An 18,523-nucleotide genomic window follows, 5' to 3' on the forward strand; every position below is an offset into this window, starting at 1 on the left:
TGTGTGTTTTAGGAAAGCTTCAGAGGGCCCAAACCTACCTTGCAGCTGAGAATTTGGCTGGAGAATAATTTCCTTGAGCAAACATCCTTCCCTCCTGAGATGTCTTCAATTACTTGAATTGCTTTGTTCACTGCTGTGTTTGCCTTGAGTTCAGTGATAATTCCTAGATAATATGAATTTATGGAAGGCATAGTTTGTGAAATATTTATGGGGCAATTTTTCCTTCAAAACATGCTTTTTTCCCTTACTTTGCTGTTTTCCAGATCTGTGAGTGCATTTTTGCCAATGCATTAGCATGTTTGCAGAAGAAAAACCATTCCCTGCTCATCAGATGTTGACTTGACTTTTTTTGCTATTAGCATTCCTCTACTGCCCTTTTTTTTTCCATCCTCCTGTCTCTAATCTGTTCCACAGCCCCCAAAAGTGTCTCATCTTTCTCTGTTCCTTTCTCTTTTGTTGCTGCAGAATCTTCTGCCTCATTCCATGCTGGCATCTCATGTTCACCACTCTTATACATCCCTGCCAAGTCCTTTTTAGCTTTTCCCATTTCTGTTTATGTATCACAGACTTTGCTGTATGACTTTAAACGAGTCTCTTTTAATTGGTGTGTTTAATTCTTGACTGCTTCACTTTTTTTCTGCATCCCCAAGCGGCCAAAGGGGAAGTGAAGAGTTTGAGAGTTTTGTAAGTCAGTTTTTAGTGCTGTTGTTTGGTGCTGTTCTTTGCAGCTGATTCCCACAGCCTGTTCATCCCTGCATGATTTGCTCATTAAATGTTCTGCTTTTCATGCAAGGGGAGCAACCTGCAGGGTCTCTTCCCTCACCTGCCTGTACCATGCAGAAGTTTGCTACACTTTATTAGCAATATCTCTATGGGTGTGAGAAATGGATGGACTAATGAGATGAGACTAATGTAATGTGAGCCAGAGCCAGAACTGTCATTTCAGAATGAAAACTCCAGGTTCTCTGAGCAGTGCTTTGGGTTGTGAGTTAGAATAGAATAGAATCAACCAGGTTAGAAGAGACCAGGAGGTTCCACCTCACTGTGAGGAGACTTTTCTTTGCTGTGAGGGTGGCAGAACCCTGGAATTGGCTGCCCAGAGAGAGTTCAAAACCCACCTGGATGTGTTCCTTTGTGATCTTCCCTAGGTAACCCTGCTTTAACAGAGGGTTGGACTTCATCTCTTGAGATCTCTTCCAACTCCTAAAATTCTAAGTAACCACAGAATCACAGAGACTTGAAACTATGCCAAGCTTACACTTGCTTTCTGGTCTTTGTCTAAAGAAGATGGTTAAGGAAGTGCCTTTGTACAGAAGTAACAGAATCATAGAATCAACCAGGTTGGAAGAGACCTCCAAGATCATCCAGTCCAACCTAACATTCAGCCCTATCCAGTCAACTAGACCACGGCACCGAGTGCCTTATCCAGTCTTTTCTTGAACACCTCCAGGGTACAGCAAGCTTTGGGATCTGGACTGGTGGGGAAGATGGTTTCCTTGTGCACATAAATGATTTTATGTGATGGTGAAGAGCTTTTCTGTGGGTTTTGGCTTATTTAGAAAAAAACAGACAAATAAATTTGTCTTCTTCTTCTCCTAGAATTTGTTATAGCCTCATTATCTGATGTACCTACTAAATCAATTAGTTCCTGGCTTGTATTGGGAATAATGTGACCAGCAGGACCAGGGAGGTCCTTCTGCCCCTGTGCTCAGTGCTGCATAGGCCACACCTTGAGTACTGTGTCCAGTTCTGAGCCCCTTAACTTAAGAAAGATGTTGAGGTGCTTGAATGTGTTCAGAGAAGGGCACCAAGGCTGGGGAGGGGGCTGGAGCACAGCCTTGTGAGGAGAGGCTGAGGGTGCTGGGGGCGTGCAGCCTGGAGAAGAGGAGGCTCAGGGCAGATCTCGTTGTTCTCTACCGTAAAGGAGGTTGTAGCCAGGTGAGTGTTGGTCTCTTCTCTCAGACACCCAGTGACAGAACAAGAGGTAGCCTCAATCTGTGTCAGGGCAGGTTTAGGCTGGACATCAGGAAGAAATTCTTCACAGAAAGTGATTGGCAGTCACCATCCTTGAAGGTGTTTAAGAGAAGGCTGGATGAGGCACATGGTGCCATGGTTTAGTTAATTAGAAGGGTTAGGTGATAGGTTGGACTGGATGATCTTGGAGGTCTTTTCCAACCTGGTTGATTCTGTGACCATGCTGCAGTATCAAAGAGCTAAGACACTGATCTTTGACTTTTTTTCACCATGTGACTTCAACCAGTCTAAGCAGGTTGTGAATTAGTACTTCCTGAGGTGCTGACATCAGAGTCCCCACTTCAGAATTACCTATTCAAGAAAACAATTTAAGATTTGGTTGTCTGATTCATTTAGGTACTTGAACATCATAACAGTGCAGATTTTACACGTAGACTACATTTAACAAGTTCTGCTGCTTTGAATAATAATAATGAGCTTAATGAAGTAATGAGACAAACATTTTTGTGGCTCTTAAGGGACAATTATGTTCATAGAGCATGGACTCTTGTTCTGCAGTTAGCAAAACATGGTAGAATTGAAAATAAACATGTGCTGACAAGGAATATCAAGTGATATAAATGGAATGAGATGCTTGGATAGTATTGGACTTGGAGAGGAGCAGAATTCAGTAGGCTGCCAACTCCAAGGAGAGATTGTGTTCCTTCAAATAAGTGAAAACTAATAGGGACTGCTAGCAATTATGCCAGCTCCTAGTCTTTTCATAGAATGATAGAATCAAGCAGGTTGGAAGAGACCTCCAAGATCATCCAGTCCAACCTAGCACCCAGCCCTAGCCAGTCAACCAGACCATGGCACTAAGTGCCTCACTCAGTCTTTCCTGGAACACCTTCAGGGACGGTGACTCCCTGGGCAGCCCATTCCAATGCCAATCACTCTCTCTGGCAACAACTCCCTTCTAACATCCAGCCTAGACCTCCCCTGGCACAACTTGAGACTGTGTCCCCTTGTTCTGTTGCTGCTTGCCTGGCAGAAGAGCCCAACCCCATCTGGTTACAACCTCCCTTCAGGGAGTCGTAGCCAGCAATAAGTTCACCCCTTAGCCTCCTCTTCTGCAGGCTGCACACCCCCAGCTCCCTCAGCCTCTCCTCACAGGGCTGTGATCCAGACCCCTCACCAGTTTTGTGGCCCTTCTCTGGACACCTTCCAGCACCTCAACATCTCTCTTGAATTGAGGAGCCCAGAACTGGAAACAATACTCAAGGTGTGGCCTGACCAGTGTTGAGTACAGGAGAATGTACTCATTCTGATCGTTTTGTGTACAGATGTGTGACTAAGGGCAAAACATCACCCATGTTTTCTGGCAAAATGAGATACAACTCCTCTCTGTCACAAGCTAATGTGTTTGGAGCAGCTTTGCCATCCAAACATGTCTGTTTTTGTCATCACCTGGCATTCAGATGTTACATCTCTACTTTGAAAAGACAGAGCTTTTACTTTTCATGGTTTGGTTACTTACTTCCCTTGATTAGTCAAGATTACAGAATGCTGATGTTGCTTTCACTCCGTGGTTTGAAATCTATCACAGAATCATTGAGTCTGGAAAAGACCTCTGAGATATCAAGTCCAGCCTGTAAACTAACATCGTGACATCAGCTAAGCCATGCCACCAAATGCCACATCTAATCTCTTCTTAAAGACCTCCAGGGATGGTGACTCCTCCATCTCCTGGGTGGTCCATTCCAGTGGTTAAATATGATGAAGCAATGCCCAAATTATAATGCAATCAAAACCCTTTTCTGAAATGCCAGGAGCAACTTTGGAAAGGATTCTTCTTAATTCAAATTAGAACCTACTTCTATTCACAAATGGAACTTCTCTGTAAACCACAGGGAAAATTTCTGGCAGTCAAAACAAAAGCAACATAATAATATTGAAAAAGAAACCCTGGGGTCAGGCAGGGAAGGTCATTCAGTCACAGGATTTCTTACATTGGAAAAGACCTTCAAGCTCATCAAGTCCAATTGTTAGTTTCATACTGGAAAGTCCTTAACTAAACCAAATCCCTCAGCACGTCTAATCACTATGAATCGCTATGGTTGGAAAGGACCATCAGGATCATCCAATCCAACCTTCATCCCAGCATCCTTCATCACTAGACTGTAGCCGCAAGCATCACATCCACTCTTCTTTTAAACATCTCCAGGGATGGTAACTCCACCTCCTTGGGCAGCCTGGCCTACTATCTGATCACTCTCTCTGGAAACAACCTCCTCCCCACATCCAACCTAAACCTCCCCTGTAGCAACTTGAGGCCATTTCCTCTTGTCCCATCGTTAGGACAGGAGAAGAGACCAGCTTCAGCCTCACTACAACCTCCTTTTAGGTAGTTGCAGAGGGCAATCTGGAAATAAATTAGTTGATATTTTAAATATCTTATTTGAGTGAAAAGATGGTGAAAATTTCCCAGCAATGTGCTTTGAACTTGAAACTTAACTTATGAAATGGAAGGAGAGAACCCAATGGAATGTGCAGTTTTCATATCCTTGCTGTTTGTGTGTGCAAGGACACGTTTTTGTTCTCCTTTTCCAGTAGAATAAAAGGCTTTTCAATAAAGCTGAATTACATTTTCTTGCTCCATTTTATTGCAGTGGCATGTGTATTTCAGTTGATGTAACTTTATGTACTTGGTGCTAATGCAATAAGGCAAATATGTGTATTAGCAGGGGAAGGGGAAAAATCTGCTGTTTCAGGAGCCAGAAAAAAATCTCAATTGCTAATTTTAAACTTTCTTCCGTGCAGCAAGCTATAAACAGGCAATAAAAACATTTTCATTTGCAAATTACACAGGTCTAGATTGGGTGTAGATTGGATTTTTGGGGTTGTTTTTCCTTGTGCAGTCAGATTTTTGGTGGTGTTTTTACTGAGATTAGAGATATTTCTTGGTAAAGTTAATGAAGTTGCCTGTTTCCTACTTCTCCTGGGTACCCCAAATTCCTCTCACCCTGAATGGGAGAGGAAAGGTGCAAAAAACCTGTTTCCCCTCTACCTGCTCTTCAAGCTTGAAAGGGCGTAGCCAAGGGTCCTTCCAGCACATGGGGTGACCCTTGCAGATGCCTGTGCTGAAATGGGGCTGGTGCTTGGCTGTGTTTTTGCGCCTAGAAAATGGTAAATGGACACTTTGTCTAGGAGAAAGTATAAACAGGGAGTTCTTGCTGCCTTGGTAGTTCCTGCAGAGAGAGTCCTCTGGCACTTAGAAGGACAAGCTCCTTCCATGACTGGACTGTCTCTGCTTTGGACAGCTCCCCCACTTGGCACTCTTTTGTGTAAGCTGACAGGCTTAACGAGCCTGAAAGAGAGAGCCGGCACCACCTGGACTGCCCTCTCTCAGGCCCTACCAAGTAGCTACCTGCTGTCTGCTTCCTGGATGGGGGGACTATAGCAATGTTGGTTCTCCTCTCCTGTTGTGAGGGCAGCATTGTCCCGTGACCATCCCACTCGGGAAGAAGTGCTGGAGGCACTTCTGAGTTTGGCAGCTCTGTGACTCGTCTCAGACTTCTGTGGCACAGATCTCTATTATCAGGTATCGCCAGTAACGTCACAGGCTGCTCCTGCAGAAAGAATCCAGCAGGGATCTTTGCCTAGTGCCTAGCTCACATCCAGGAGTAAGCTTTTCCCTTGGTCTTCTGCTCAGCCCTACTGATAGTGGGGTAAAGCTGTGTTTATGGCTTAGCCTTTTCCATATCCTGACTTCCTAAATAGCCAAATTTATCAATAGTATCCTTTGTAAGATATTGTTGATCAAACTGAGTCTGCTAATTAAACTAAATTAATTTTTGTCTATAGTTTTGGGGATGGGGTTCAGGAAAATAAAATAACTGTATTTTTATGTATTTCCTGACTTGGCCACATTCATTCCCTGCCTCCACAACACTCCTCTCATGGTAGGATTTCATCTGAAAGAAGATAGAATCAGGGCATAATAAACACAAGTAAGGAGAAATATGCAAGCCAACCCAGTGAAAACATTTCATTTTGGTGACCATTTGAAGGAGGAAGAGAACATGGTTAAAATCTGAATAAGGCAACTCACAGATGAAGAGATAAAATGCAGGAAAAATTGGCTTTGCCTTTTTTCCTCTCGAGCAAACACTGGGCTATTGTTACCCCATTGTGCTGAATAGCAAATCCTATTCTCAAACCCATCTTCTCTGTGCTTCTCAAACCCATCTTCTGGCCTGTTCTTACCTTCATCTTCTGTTTTCAGTTACGTTTTTATCCTGCTGAAATATCTTAATAGATAAGAGCCTCTGATTTCAAATTGATCTGTGAAAATAAACACTGTTCTCTATTATTTACCCACCTTGCACAGAGTTTTATTTACTCTGTCAGTTTTCAGAGAACTTAATGTTCCTTCTCAGTGATTTCATGTAATAGCAAATTTAGTGAGATGATGCAGCACTACTCCCCAGCGATCCTGCAGTTAGGGTACTGGCTTTATTGAATAGCAAAAACCCTACACCTTTAAAATACCAAACAAACAGAAAGCCAAAACCTTCTGTCCTGTTACTTCACCATCCAGGACTGATTTTGACCTTCAAGACTCAGAATCGTTATGTTGGAGAAGACCTTCAATATCATCAGGTCCAGCCTGAACTCAGTGCAGTCAAGTCCACCGCCGCACTATGTCCCTAAGTGTAACATCCAGGCATTGTTTGCACCCTTCCACTGACAGTGATCCCACCACTTTCCTCAGCAGCCTCTCCCAGGGCTTCACTACTCTTTCAGTGAGAAATATTTTTCCTAATATTCAATCTCTAAACCTCCTTTGGTGCAGCTTGAGGTCATTTGCTCTCCTCTTGTCACTTAATGTGAGAAAGGAGACCCCAACGGTGATCTCATTGCTGTGTACAGCTACCTGAAGGGAGGTTGTAGCCAGGTGGGGTTGGGCTCTTCTGCCAGGCAACCAGCAGCAGAACAAGGAGACACAGTCTCAAGTTGTGCTGGGAGAGGCATCGGCTGGATGTTAGAAGGAAGTTGTTGGCAGAGAGAGTGATTGGCATTGGAATGGGCTGCCCAGGGAGGTGGAGTTGCTGTCCCTGGAGGTGTTCAAGCAAAGCCTGGATGAGGCACTTAGTGCCATGGTCTAATTGATTGGCTAGGGCTGGGTTCTAGGTTGGCCTGGATGATCTTGGAGGTCTCTTCCAACCTGGTTGATTCTGTGATTCAGGACTCCCCTGAGCCTCTTTTTCTCCAGGTGAAGAGGGCTAGTTATAGATTCATAGAATGGTTTGGGTCAGAAGGAATCTTAAAGATCATCTGATTCCAGTCACCCTGCCGTGGACAGGGACACCTTCCATTAGCCCAGGGTGCTCAAGGCCTCATCCAACCTGGCCTTGGACACCTCCAGGGAGGGGGCATCCACAACCTCCCTGGGCAACCTGTGCCAGTGCCTCACCACCCTGACTAAGCAATCTCTATTTAGTATCCACTTTAAATTTGTCCTCCTCAAGCTTCAATCTCTTCCCTCAGCTGCTCCTCACAACACTTGTGCTCTAGATTCTTCACCAGCTTCATTTCCCTTCCCTGGACCTACTCCAGCATCTCAATGTCCTTCCTGGAGTGAGGGCTCCAAAATCCAATATTTGAGGTGCATGCAGCCTCATCAGTGCTGCTACAGAAAAGCCTGCAACTGAGAGCAGCATCTCCTGTGTAAGTGAGGAGCACTTTCCAAGGTCAGAGGTTCAGATTTCACTGTATATTTCTCATAGAACACTCTATTAATATTTTTCATGGTAATTTTTAATTACATTCAAAGTGGCACCAGACAATGAGTAAAGAGAATATACAGGCATATAAATTACTTAACTGATGATATTTCTGCAGCTGTGTGATTAGTCTGGTACTTAAACTGCTCTGGAAGGTAGGATGGAGAGCTTCCTGCTAATTAGTGAAAAATTATTCTTTCATTGTAGTGTGGTTCATACTCTTCATTTTTTGATGGATTCTGCATTGCTTCTTGATTCCCAAAAAACTATTCCCCTGTGAGAGCAGCCTTCATCTGCAATCAGTGAGTAATAACTTCTGCAGTGCCATACTGCAACAGATTGAACCGCAGAGCTGCAGTGGGTCCCTGCTGGGTACCAGCAGGATAAGGAGGATGTGCCCTTCTAGGTGCCTTGGCATGTCCCCCAGGTCATGTCCCTTCCCATGGTGCTCTCAGCCCAACCCCATCTTTCCAATGCAGGTAGAGACAACCAAGTGTCTGAAGGGTTGCAACAAATGAGCACATGTCCTTAGAAAACAGCAATGAACCCTTTCACTCCAATTGCAGAAGCTCTCTCACTGTATCTATGCCTTGCGGTGGCTGTTTTGCAGGAGGGGGCAGGGGTTTGTCTGCATTCGTTTTCTGTGTAAAATGAAGGTGTTGGGATTTTTTTGGGGGAGTAAACTTTAAAATTCAAAGGGTTTGCCTGCTTTCACAGCATGGCAGGGGTTGGATGGGACCCAGTGAGATCATCAAGTCTGACTCCCCTCTGCCAGAGCAGGAGCATACAATCTAGCTTAGGTCACACAGGAGCACATCCAGACAGGCCTTGAAAGGCTCCAGAGAAAGAGACTCCACAACCTCTCTGGGCAGCCTGTGCCAGTGCTGTGGGACCCTTACAGTAAAGAGGTTCCCCCTTGTGTTGAGCTGCAACCTCCTGTGCTGCAGCTTCCATCCATTGCTCCTTGTCCTATCCCAGGGAGCAGTGAGCAGAGCCTGTCCCCCCCCTCCTGACCCCCAGCCCTCAGATAGTTATGAACATTGATTAAATCCCCTCTCAGTCTTCTCTTCTCCAGACTAAGCAGCCCCAGGTCCCTCAGCCTCTCCTTATCAGGCAGTGTTCCAGTCCCCTAACCATCCTCATAACTCTCCACTGGACCCTCTCCATTAGATCCCTGTCCCTCTTACACTGGGGAGCCCAAAACTGAAAGCAGTACTTAAGATGAGGTCTCACCAGGGCAGAGTAGAGGGGGAGGAGAACCTCCCTTGATCTGCTGGACACACTCTTCTTAATGCACTCCAGGATCCCTCTTGGCCACAAGGGCACATTGCTGTCCCATGGATGTTCTCCACCAGCACTCCCAGGTCCCTCTCCACAGGGCTGCTCTCCAGCAGTCACCTCCCAGCCTGTCCTGGTGCAGTTTATTATTCCTCCCCATGTGCAGGACTCTGCACTTGTCCTTGTTGAACCTGATTTGGTTCCTCTGTGCCCAGCTCTCAGTCTGTCCAGGTCTTGCTGGATGGCAGCACAGCCTGCAGCTGTATCAGCCAAGCCTCCTAGGTTGGTATCATCAGCAAACTTGCTGTACAGACACTCTGTCTCCTCATCAATATCATGGATGAAGATGTTTCGTGCTAATATAGAATGATCTGTGTCCTTTGGGGTCCTGTCAGCTCTTGCTTCTTGCTTTCATGACTCGGGAGAATTGTGTTGGGGGTTGCTCATGAATCTGCTTTGCTAGAGAGGGAAGAGGAGGATGTTTAGAAGGTCTGAAATGAATTGCAGGGCATGTTATTCTCCCAGAATCATCACACAACAGCAGGTGTTAGAAGGGACTTCTGGAGATCAGGTAGTCCAACCCTCTGCCAGGGCAGGATCACCTAGCTCAGCTTGCCTGGGATCATGGTGGATTTCAAAGCTCTCCAGAGAAGAACATCTCTGGACAGCCTGCTCTAGGACTTCAGTACCCTCCCAGTGAAGAAGTTTTTCTTTAGGTTGCAGTGCCACTTCCTGTGTTCCAGTTTGTGCCCACTTTCTCTTGGCCCTTACTGGGCACCACTGAAAAGAGCCCAGGCGCAGCCTGTAGCTCTTGCTGAGCGTTGAAGAGATCTCCTCTTAGTCTGCTCTTCTCCAGGCCAAACAGCCCTAGCAAGCTCAGCCTCTCCTTGTAAGAGAGATGCTTCAGTTCCCTCTGCACCCTCCCCCTCCCAGTGAAGTCAGCTTGCTTTGGGTTGTACGTGACCTCCACAACACGTGCAGGGAAAGGATCCAAACTTTGTGCACAGAAAGGCAGGCACTGAGTTATGCCTGCACAGAAATTAACTCACAGTTGGAAAGCTGCAAACAGCCCCTTTTAAAGAATCTCTCCTATGAGCTTTCTGGGCAGTGACAAGGAATGCTCTGGCATTGCATGTGTTTTTGTAAAATGAAGCACTGCAATGCTCATCTTGCTCACTGTTCTCACTGCAGCAGCTGATGCTCTTCAAGAGTAAAAATACATATTTGGAGAATTAGCTACTGTTGGTCAACAGGCTGGAGGGCAGGGATGCCATCCAGAGAGACCCTGACAGGCTGCAGAGGTGGGCACAAGCCAACCTCAGGAGGTTCAACAAGACCAAGTGCAAGGTCCTGCATCTGGGTCAGGGCAATCCCAAGCACAAATCCAGGCTGGACAGTGAGTGGCTGGAGAGCAGCCCTGAGGAGAGGGACTTGGGGGTGCTGGTAGATGAGAAGCTCAGCAGGAGCCATCAGTTTGCACTTGCAGCCCAGGAAGCCAACCACAGCCTGGGCTGCATCAGAAGTGTGGCCAGCAGAGCAAGGGAGGTGATTCTCCCTCTCTACTCCACTCTGCTGAGACCCCATCTGGAGTACTGCATCCAGTTCTGGAGCCCCTATTACAAGAGGGATGTGGAGATGCTGGAGAGTGTCCAGAGGAGGGCCAGGAGGATGCTCAGAGGGCTGCAGCAGCTCTGCTGTGAGCACAGACTGAAAGAGTTGGGGTTGTGCAGGCTGGAGAAGAGGAGGCTCCCAGGTGACCTTCTTGTGGCCTTCCAGGATCTGAAGGGGGCCTACAAAATACTGGGGAGGGACTTTTTAGGCTCTGAGGGAGAAACAGGACTGGGGAGAATGGAGTAAAGCTGGGTAGGTTCAGAGTGGATGTGAGGAGGAAGTTGTTGAGCATGAGAGTGGTGAGAGGCTGGAATGGGTTGCCCAGGGAGGTGGTTGAGGCCCCATCCCTGGAGGTGTTTAAGGCCAGGCTGGATGAGGCTGTGGGCAGCCTGCTCTAGGGTAGGGTGTCCCTGGGCATGGCAGGGGGCTTGGAACTAGATGATCCTTGTGGTCCCTTCCAACCTTGACTGATTCTATGATTCTAACTTACTACTGCTGTTACACTTGGTTATAAAGTCAGTCCTGTTTTAAAGACTCTGCTTTGGTGTCCTGTACAAGGTTAGAAAGAAATGTAAAGGGTTTTAAGAAATGTAAAGGGTTTTTTTTAATTGCTTGGGTTTATTATGGAAAAATAGGTGGCTTTTTAATGGAAGAACTTCTCTTTGTATAGATCCTCAATCTCAGCTTGTATCGAATGTTACATCCAGCTCAATTCAAGGATTTAATGAGGCCATACTTTCCTGGATCTTGAGTCACCACTTAAGAAGGAAAGTTAATTTAAATGTATGATAAAATACTGCTGCTCTGCGATTTTTCATTTGTGGAGGCTCAGTAGCATTTGTTTCCTCTCTCACACAGCTTAAAAAGATCCCAGAAGACCTGAGGCCAGGCAGAGCAGAGAGCTGGGTCAATACACTGAGGTGCAAAGTGCTTGTCTTCAGCACAGCTTAGAGATGTTACAAGGGATTCTGCCAGAGGAAGATGGTTGAGGAGTTTCCTTTCTGTTTGAAAAGATTTATATCTGTTTTCTGATTAGCTTTGCTCCTAGTCTCATTTTACAGTTGGTTGGAGGAGCTCGGTAGGATCCTGATGTTATTACCATCAGAACCTTCGTTTCAGAAGTAACAGTGGCTTAAAGACCTATTTTTAAGTTAACACTTACAGTTCCTTTCTGGTTGTCAAAATTAGGGTAGCAGAAGCCTAGAAGAAGAACAAAAATTCATCACAGAATTTGCTTAATTGTTCTTGCAAATTAGTTCAGTCCTGATTCTGTCATCCTGCCTCATTCTGAGCATCCATGTCTCCTGCAACCAACTGACTGAAATCACAGAACTTTGGTGCCTCCTAAGAGATCTGATGGCAGGCTCTGAGAACTGGAAATCCCTGTGTGTTTAGTCTTTTGTGCTTGCTAATACCTGCCTCCCTTTCTCTCAAAAACAGAGCTTGAGAACGCCAGGACGAAAATGAGAAGCGCGGTGTCGGTGCGAGAGGGGCAGGGAGTTGTGCTGCTCTGCGGACCACCCCCTCGGGCAGGAGGTAAGAGAGCTTCCCAGCTCCAGGCTTTAGCCAGAGCTGAGTGACTGCAAACTGCAATATCTCCTGCAAATGCAATAGAGAGCAATGAAATCTAGTTTTGGGATAAATACACAGAGGGAGAAAACAAAACCAAAAGAGGTATAGAATCATAGAATCAACCAGGTTGGAAGAGACCTCCAAGATCATCCAGTCCAACCTAGCACCCAGCCCTGTCCAGTCAACCAGACCATGGCACTAAGTGCCTCATCCAGTCTTTTCTTGAAGACCTCCAGGGATGGTGACTCCACCACCTCCCTGGGTAACTCATTCCAATGGGAAATCACTCTCTCTGTGAAGAACTTCCTCCTAGAGAGGAAGAGGTAGAGAGAAGTACTTAGGAGGATTTGCTTTTATCTTGAAAAGCCTTTCTAGCTCCTAGTGATTTCTGTCTGCTTAACAGGTCTGATTTTTTTGATAGTTCCAGTCATTAATTATCTGCTGGAGTTAAATTCTGCCCAGTTTCACAATTGCCAACCCTTATGAACCTGATTTTCTGTCTGACTGGATAATTACAGGGAGCAGATTGTTGTCTTTAATTATTCCAGTATCTACCTACTTTCTTGCACTCAAGCCATTTGATAGTGTAGTAACCATTGAAAACACTGCTGTCTGGAGTGGGGTGAGAAAACTGACTGTATGGTCTCTTGGTGGATTGAAAGTTCTTCGTACATAGAATCAACCAGGTTGGAAGAGACCTCCAAGATCATCCAGTCCAACCTAGCACCCAACCCCAGCCAGTCATTGAGACCATGGCACTAAGTGCCTCATCCAGGCTTTTCTGGAACACCTCCAGGGATAGCAACTCCACCACCTCCCTGGGCAGCCCATTCCAATGCCAATCACTCTCTGCCAACAACTTCCTCCTAACATCCAGCCTAGACCTCCCCTGGCACAACTTGAGACTATGTCCCCTTGTTCTCTTGCTGGGTGCCTGGCAGCAGAGCCCAACCTCACCTGGCTACAGCCTCCCTTCAGGGAGTTGTAGACAGCAATGAGCTCTGCCCTGAGCCTCCTCTTCTGCAGGCTGCACACCCCCAGCTCCCTCAGCCTCTCCTCACAGGGCTGTGCTCCAGGCCCCTCACCAGCTTCGTTGCCCTTCTCTGAACATGTTCCAGTACCTCAACATCTCTCTTGAATTGAGTAGCCCAAAACTGGACACAGTACTCCTGGTGTAGCCTGGCTAGTGCTGAGTACAAGGGAAGCGTAACCTCCCTTGTCCTACTGGCCACACTGTTCCTGATGCAGGCCAGGATGCCATGGGCTCTCCTGGCCAGCTGAGCACACTGCTGGCTCATGTTCAGCCTGCTATCATTCATTCACCCATGTTATCATTCATTCTGCATCTCAAATCTGTGACTAATGGCTACTGAGCCTCAAGCAGTATGTGATAGTAGAAGGGTTCTCTGTAATTGATATGGAGTCTCATTACTGAAGGGCTGTGATGTCAAATACTTGCTTGCAAAGACAAGGTAATGTAAACTAAACATTCAGAACAATAATAGAAGTATCCTTAAATTTGCCAGAGTCCAAGCAGACACAGCCATAAAGTGGCAATTTTACAACTGTCTGAGCTTGCAGAATTTTTTCTCTCTCTAAACTGATACACCCCCTTAAATCGTTTTTATAGCCCTACAACAGCTTTGTCTTTTCATCTGCTGAGAAAATGGGTCATTCTCCCAGCCATCTGTAAGAATTAGAATGATTACATTTTGTTTCTACATGCAGTCCAAGGTCTGCACTGCCCCAGCCCTTCTTGCACTCACATCCCTTGCATGGCAGCACACCCAGAGGTGGTCGCCAAAGTGATTCCAGCTCTGCCTGGCTTTTGCAATGTTTAAGTGTGAGGTGTTAAGCAGGAGGTGAGACCAAGCAAGCTCATGTTGCTGAGCACAGTGGTTGAAATCAACACATGGAAGAGGTGAGAATTTCTTTTTGCAGTCAGCAGATGGGATATGATTGACACTCCCCACACTAATTGTGGTGTTCATGCAGAAAAGGAAAGAAAAAGGAAAGCTGAGGGCTGCCTGAATTATCAAATGGACTTGAGAACTGATACCAGAATTAGGTAAAGTCCTTGGATCATCATAGAATCATCATAAAATCAACCAGGTTGGAAGAGACCTCCAAGATCATCCAGTCCAACCTAGCACCCAGCCCTAACCAATCAACTAGACCATGGCACTAAGTGCCTCATCCAGTCTTTTCTTGAAGACCCCCAGGGATGGTGCCTCCACCACCTCCCTGGGCAGATGTATCTGATAGCTGGAGGATTGATCATTTAAAGTTTTGGGGAGACATGGAGCAAGGTGGAAAAATACCCTTCCTCACCAAAGTGGTGGTATTAAGCATACAGTGCCTCTAGAGTTACTGTGGTTGGATGCAGGTTGGAAAGTCTTGGATAAAATCTCCACCCATTAAGCAGAAAGAGGAAGAGCAGGGCTGGTTTAGGAACAGCTGACACGGCCTGAGGGCTGTTCAGCCCTTTCCAGATCACTGATCTGGTGGGTTTATTTTTTCTTTGATTCTGTGGCACTGAGCTATCAAATTATTTCTGATAGTGCTGATTCTGAAAACCTTCTCCAACGTTTTGTCTTCCCCTTTAGCCCCCTCAAATGCTACTCTTTTGTGTTCTGTCATGTTGTGCAGTTCCTGAGGTCTTGCTGGTTTAATTGCACTCAGTTCTTACATTCTCTGCAAAGAGTCTTCAGGAAGAGACTTGATTAAATTATGATTATTCCTCCACATGCAGCATTCCAGTTACAATAGAAACCAAAGTTCATCCCAGTTTATAGTATGGAAAAAGGGAAATTGCTTCCCTTCTACAATTTGGCATCTTTTTTTGCTTTGCTTATCTTTCACACGAGTAATATGAATATCCCCTTTCAATGGGGAGCAAATTATTCAGGCAATTTTGGCCTTTCTAAGTCTGGAGTTCCAATTCCATCAGGATATGGACATCCACCATTTAAGCCAACAATGGAACTCCATTTAACTTCATAAACATGAGCTCATGTGCTGAGTTTGTAGTTTAGCTTTCTCTCTGTGATGGATGTTGGTGTATGGGAGGAGGAAGAGGGGGATCAGCATTTCCAGTTGAGAGTGCTCAGAGAAGTTTTGTGTTTCTGTCACTAAACACAACCTATCTCACAAACCACACCAATGTTTTCTTTAGATTTACCCTATTCCCCCTTCTGGGGCATTCCCTTTTAATAGCAGTGTTGTTTGAGATGTGCTGAATGGGAGATTCCATGGATGTGTGGAGGCTGGATCACCTCTGCTGTCAGGATAGGCTGAGGGAGCTGGGGTTCTTCAGCCTGGAGAATACTCTGGGGGAACCTTAGAATTGCCTTCCAATACCAAAACAAGGGGACACAGTCAAAGTTGTGCTGGGAGAGGCATAGGCTGGATGTTAGGAGGAAGTTGTTGGCAGAGAGAGTGATTGGCATTGGAATGGGCTGCCCAGGGAGGTGGTGGAGTCGCGGTCCCTAGAGGTGTTCAAGAAAAGCCTGGATGGGGCACTTGGTGCCATGGTCTGGTTGATTGGACAGGGCTGGGTGCTAGGTTGGACTGGATGATCTTGGAGTCTCTTCCAACCTGATTGATTCTGTGATTCTATGATTCTGAGGGATCCTACGAGAAGGCTGGACAGGGACTTTTCATAAGGGTTTCTAGAGACAAGACTAGGAGGAATGGTTTTAATGAGCTGCAGGGAGAATAGGTTTAGACTGCATCTTAGAAGGAAGTTCTTCAGCACAAGGGTAGTGAGACTCTGGAATGGGTTGCCCAGGGAGGTTGTGGATGCCTCTTCCTGGGAGGTGTTCAAGTTGTAGAATCGTAGAATCAACCAGGTTGGAAGAGACTCCAAGATCATCCAGTCCAACCCATCCCCCAGCCCTAGCCAGTCAACAAGACCATGGCACTAAGTGCCTCATCCAGGCTTCTCTTGAAGACCTCCACCACCTCCCTGGGCAGCCCATTCCAATGCCAATCACTCTCTGCCAACAACTTCCTCCTAACATCCATCCCTTGGCACAACTTGAGGCTGTGTCCCCTTGTTCTACTGCTGGTTGTCTGGGAGAAGAAGCCACCCCCCACCTGGCTACAATGTCCCTTCAGGTAGTTGTAGACAGCAATGAGGTCACCCCTGAGCCTCCTCTTCTCCTGGCTAAACACCCCCAGCTCCCTCAGCCTCTCCTCATAGGGTTTATGTTCCAGGCCCCTCACCAGCTTTGTTGCCCTTCTCTGGACACCTTCCAGCACCTCAACATCTCTCTTGAATTGAGGGGCCCAGAACTGGACACAGCACTCAAGGTGTGGCCTGACCAGTGTTGAGCACAGGGGAAGAATAACCTTGTCCTGCTGGCTACACTGTAGTCCAGGTTGGATGTGTCCTTGAGCAGCCAAGTCTATCTGGGAGGCATGCCTGCCCATGGTGAGGAGGTTGGAGTAGATGAACTCTGCAGTCCCTTCCAACCTAAGGCGTTCTACAATGACTTCCCCCCAAATGTTTTACTAATTAGGCTTTTATGCTTGACACTCTAAGAGGTGCTGTGATTGAGCAGTGGGGGTTGGGTAGTTAAGATGGTCATCTGTCATCGTTCTGCACAACCATGCTTCTGCCTGAAATTCTGACTCTGTTACAAGGGCACCTGCTAACATACCCTGCGTTCTCCACAAACCACTACATCATCTCACCCACAGACTCAAAAGACAAAGTGATGTCTCCAAATGATTTATGGAGATCTCCTGCCCTCTTTTTCAACTGTTACAGCCAGTAAATTCTGCTGAACTCTCTGCAGCTGTTTCGACTCTGTTGCTGTTGTGTCTCTCCACTGGGTTTAAAGAGCCGTCGATGTAACAAACATCTCACCACACAGAACTTAATATTGGACACACTTAGATGCAGCTGGTTAAAACACATTCATGCAAGGCTAATTTCTTCCCATTCTGCCAAGAATGGAAAAGCCTAGGCATATGGAGAGCTAAAAATGAGTTTTCTCTGCTACTGACTTTGTTCCAAAATTGGTATCTAAGGAGCAACAAAGTCCCAAGGAAAGGACATCCACAAGTTCCTTTAGGGTTTTACCTACTCTTAATACTGGGTCTATAGCTTGATTATCATGTGGCTTGTCCTCAGCCATTTCTGTTTGTTAGGTACTGTGATTGATATTTGTTTAGTGCAGTCAGATTTACTAATCTGACATCGATTTTGGATTTGTGAGGTATGTTCTGCTCTTTGGGAGAGGAGAAAGCAATGAAGCATAGTCCTTTTCTGTTGTGGTGGTTTCAGAGTTGCTGTATACACAGAGAAAAAGGTGCTTTTGAGTGGTAGTAGGTGAATGGTTGTTTGGTGGTTACTGTTGTTTGATGGTTATTCAGATATTTCACATTCAGGCTTGCTTGGAAATATGAGGCATTAGCTTTCTGTTGGTGGCAGGGGGGTTGGAACTGGAGGGAGGCTGTAGCCAGGTGGGGTTGGGCTCTTCTCCCAGGCAACCAGCAACAGAACAAGGGGACACAGTCTCAAGTTGTGCTGAGGGAAGTACAGGCTGGATATTAGGAGGAAGTTGTTGGCAGAGAGAGTGATTGGCATTGGAATGGGCTGCCCAGGGAGGTGGTGGAGTTGCTGTGCCTGGAGGTGTTCAAGCAAAGCCTCGATGAGGCACTTAGAGCCATAGTCTATTTGACTGGCCAGGGCTGGGTGCTAGGTTGGGCTGGATGATCTTTGGAGGTCTCTTCCAACCTGCTTGATTCTATAATGATTCTATGATGGATATCTTTGAGGTCCCTTCCAACCCTGCTAGTTCTGTGATACAGTCCCTGTCACCTTGTTACTGTGTGGAATATGAGCATAACCCACACAAACTTCAGTAAATGGCAAGAACATTGTGGAGCTGACAAGCTGCTACTTGGAAAAGGCAAGGAAGTTCCATTTGTCATATATTCATGTTTAGCCTCATGTTAGATGTGTTCCTGCTTCATGCAGCATGGCAAAAATATTACTACATCTCTAAAGCAGCAAGAATATGTCCTCTGTCTTACTATGACAAAATGCAGACTATTAATCAATAAATAAGACCATATTTGATAGAGAAGGGATCAGTTTAGCTTCCAGCACATTGTTTTAAAGTTGTGACATGCTGATGTGGAATGATATTAGATGATGAAAAAATAGATCCCAATTTATTGCTGACTGTTTGCAGTGACAGATCATTCAGTGAATAATGTCATGTCTCTTGCAAATGACTGTTTAGACTTGCAGATTTTTCCTCCTGCCTCTTGTATTGCCATTTGGAGGCCTGCAAGTTCTAGCAGGA

The 18,523-nt window shown here is 46.0% G+C and overlaps 1 protein-coding gene across 2 annotated transcripts in view; it reads left to right on the top strand.

The window, feature by feature from the left end:
• The window catches only part of LOC135182289 (contactin-3-like), a 163,999-nt gene that overhangs the window by 73,352 nt on the left and 72,124 nt on the right, over positions 1-18,523 (top strand). For both annotated transcript variants that reach the window (XM_064156187.1, XM_064156188.1), the window contains exon 3: positions 12,072-12,167. In XM_064156187.1, the coding sequence (XP_064012257.1) occupies positions 12,072-12,167 (96 nt within the window). The remainder of the gene's footprint in view (positions 1-12,071; positions 12,168-18,523) is intronic.

The sequence above is a fragment of the Pogoniulus pusillus genome, chromosome 16 (genome assembly GCF_015220805.1).
Source record: "Pogoniulus pusillus isolate bPogPus1 chromosome 16, bPogPus1.pri, whole genome shotgun sequence".
In the NCBI taxonomy this organism is placed as follows: Eukaryota; Metazoa; Chordata; class Aves; order Piciformes; family Lybiidae; genus Pogoniulus; species Pogoniulus pusillus.